The sequence below is a fragment of the Tupaia chinensis genome, unplaced genomic scaffold (genome assembly GCF_000334495.1).
Source record: "Tupaia chinensis unplaced genomic scaffold, TupChi_1.0 Scaffold000539_1, whole genome shotgun sequence".
NCBI lineage: Eukaryota > Metazoa > Chordata > Mammalia > Scandentia > Tupaiidae > Tupaia > Tupaia belangeri.
The window spans coordinates 1,072,944-1,076,076 of record NW_006160052.1 but is presented as its reverse complement, the minus strand read 5'-3'; the positions used below and the strand labels follow the sequence as shown (position 1 = coordinate 1,076,076).

General features: G+C 49.0%; 1 protein-coding gene across 2 annotated transcripts in view; it reads left to right on the top strand.

Annotated features, from left to right (window-relative positions):
• The first annotated feature begins 430 nt into the window (after positions 1 to 430).
• The window catches only part of BLNK (B cell linker), a 99,222-nt gene continuing 96,519 nt past the window's right edge, over positions 431 to 3,133 (top strand). Inside the window, exon 1 of one of the 2 annotated variants that reach the window (XM_006157327.3) lies at positions 431 to 725. In XM_006157327.3, the coding sequence (XP_006157389.1) occupies positions 679 to 725 (47 nt within the window). In that variant the 5' untranslated portion in view covers positions 431 to 678. Of the gene's footprint in view, positions 726 to 1,600; positions 1,813 to 3,133 lie in introns of those variants that run through there. The other variant, XM_027775264.1, reaches the window with a different exon arrangement.

Here is a 3,133-nt window from a genome sequence, read left to right as displayed (position 1 = left end):
AAATGAAGCTCCACGGAAAGAGGACTCCAGCTCTCGGAGTGAAGTGGTACCAGGACACTGCTGCCACCCTCCGATGTATTTTAAAGCATACTGGGGTGTGGAAGGGTGGGGGAGAAACAGCAAAAAAACGTCATTTTTATATAACAAGTCTATTAGCCAAAAGAGCTTGTCCATGCAAATGAGCAGAAAGTCCCCAAGAGACATTCAGGTGGAATGGATTATTGTACTTTTCCTTGAGTCCAGAAAGTTGCCAGTGACAGCATGGCACCTGCTAACGGAGGGACAAAGTGTGTTTGGGACAAACAGGAAGTAGTGCCTAGCCAGAAGCTTGCCCTGACCTGGTTATAAATCTGATTATAAAAGAAAGCAGTCGGCAAAAAATTTGCATATCCGATAGGCTTCACTATTAAAGTTTACACAGCGTGGAGTAACCGGCCAGGCTGGCTGGCTACCCAGGTCACATGATGATGTAGAAACATGAAACTCGTCTCTGTGCCCCAGCGAGTTTTACTTCTCCCTAGCGCAGGGGTGTTTGCCAGCAGCCTGAGCGCTCGGCAGTCAGACCCCAGCGGCTGGAAGCCCTGAAGCCCAAGCTGACCATGCTGCTCCGTCAGCGGGGCAGGGACTGCTGACCTGACCCCAGACAGCCATTCGAATCTCTGCCGAGTACCGAAAAGAATGGACAAGCTGAATAAGATCACGGTCCCCGCCAGTCAAAAGTTGAGGTAAGATTTTCTCCATCCGAGATGTAGCCTTCTCCTCCTTCCTGCTTTCCCAGCGCTCTCACCGCGTCTCAGAAATACTGGAATCCTGGCCTCCTTTCCAGTTCCCAGCACAGCCGTGGGTGGCTGGGTGGCTCGAGGGAAGTGCACTGAGTTTTGAAAGGAATGTGTCAGAACAAGCGGGACTGCTCTGGTTGGCCCCTGCCAGTGATAAGATGAAATGCAAAAACCTGGAGAGACACTGATATGGAAAAGGCAAAGGCTGAAATCCTGCAAGGTCATTTTCCAGTCTGAATACTGCACCCTTTGTCTACGAGCTTGTGTCTAAGCTGGGAATCACACCCATTATATTGTGGATCGGTATTTCATTTTAAGGCTATCTGTAATCACTGGTGTTCGCTGTAGCTTTAGTGTCTCATTTATTTTGCAGGTGTATATTATAAGCTTATGGGGTGGCTATGGTCTTCCCAACACCCTTAAGTTCTTGTAACGATAATCTATAAAAAGCCACTTAGAATGAACCAGAAGAGGCCTAAGGAGGATGAGTGAAGGCACGATGGAAAAGGGGACTTCCTAAATTTTGATCCTGAAGGTCTTTTTGTCTCATTGTAAAGGCATCTGGATTTGGGAGCTTGGACTTTTCAAATGTTCAGGAGTGTTTCAGATGCCAGCCGCTTATCAGAACATTGCCAATGTATCACGTGTAGCCGATCACGAGTCAGAAATAATGAGGAGCTGTAGAATTGGAGTTTTCAAGGCAAAATGCAAGAACGTTAGCCTGGACTTGGCAGAGGGACAGCCCTTCACCGTTAGAACGCAGGTCTTCCACCTAGCAGGCGCTTGATCACTGGGGGGTTGAAATGAGCGCTGATCTGGGGGCCACGGGCACCGTCGGCTATGGTCTGCCATTTTGAAAGTGTGTCCCCGAGCGCGGCTGTGTGATGAGCTGTGACAGGGGACAAGAAGACCAAAGTCTTGTTCTTGGTCTCGAGTTACTACACTCTCCTGGGAGTGGAGGTGGGACAACGGGAACAGGAAGTGGCTGAGTGAGTGTGAGAAGAGGACTGGAAAGCTGGAGGAGGTTTCATGGGTAAGACACGTTAAGAGCTGGGCCTGAGAGGCAGGTAAGGTGAAAGCGGCTGGAGGCTGGAGGAAGGCTCGTGCGCTGGGAGGGAGGAAACAGAGCAGCTACGCTCAGAGCTGGACAGGAGCACAGCGCGTCTGTGGGGTGCTCAGAGAGTTCTTTTCCTGCTCCACGGAGGCTGCAGAGCGGTGCATGTGAGGACAGAGGGTGTTGTGGGGGGCCAGAGATTCACTGAGTTTCTGATGGTAGCATTTTTGCATAAAAGCAAAGGAAAATCATGGCTAAGAATCAACTTACCAGCCCGCAGATAAGCTCCTACTCGCAGACAAACGTGCGTCTTATACCATCTTGCTGACTGCCAGATGCTTCCAAACGAACAGTGAAAAACCCACGCTCACTCACCTCCGGGGTCACACACCATAGCCAGCTCACTTGTTTCAATTCAGCTGCTGCCGAAACCCTCGGGGTGATTACTCACTCCCAGCTGTGTCCATTTGGGAACCTCCTTCTCCTTCATCTGAAGAATCTCTGTTTCCTCCCTATCCTATCTGCCCTCTTCTCTTGGTTACTGCTTTTGCTCTGTTCCTGGTTACCCTTCTTCCTCCAGGCTCTTTTCAGCCCTGGGAATATGACCCCTGGATCAGGGTCATCTCTTTTACCCCGCTTGATGAACACTCACTCACTATTTGTGTGGCTAAAAACGTGAGCAAATTCTCATATGCCCAAGAGTATAAGCATAGCTGTCCACTATCCTATCATCGGGTGTCGACTGAGTTCGACGACCTTCTGAACTGGTCAGGAGAGAGGTGCGAATCACAGGGTGCAGGCCATTCCATTGATGTAGTCCTCGCCTCCCACCTAATTGCAGAAAAAAATGAAAGATGGTGCTTCAAGTCTATTGTGTTTACAATTCCATTTCCTTGAAAAGTTCCACATCGACTGTGTACATTTTACCAACACAGGCCAATCCTGTAAAGACAACTGGGTGACCAAGTGGGAAGAAAAGCAGTTATTTTTGTCTAAGCCGATGAGTGTAGTGTATTATTACCCATGGTATAATTTTCGTTTTCTGTCCTGTAATTTAGGGTTGTATATGACCTATCAGCCACTCTGTGTTCAAGCTGGACTTCACCCCTGGGAGAGGGATCGTAGAACCATCTACCTCTGCTTGACTTTCCTTGTTTAAATTCCCACTTGTATTTCCTCGGGGATGTCTGAGGCTTAGCATCGCTCTGGGTTATGGAATATATCTGAAACGGGCCTCTGGAAACCGCTTGCGTATTGAGGAGAGGCCCTTTGTCAGGCCTGTCTGTCTCTTCTTCTCTTT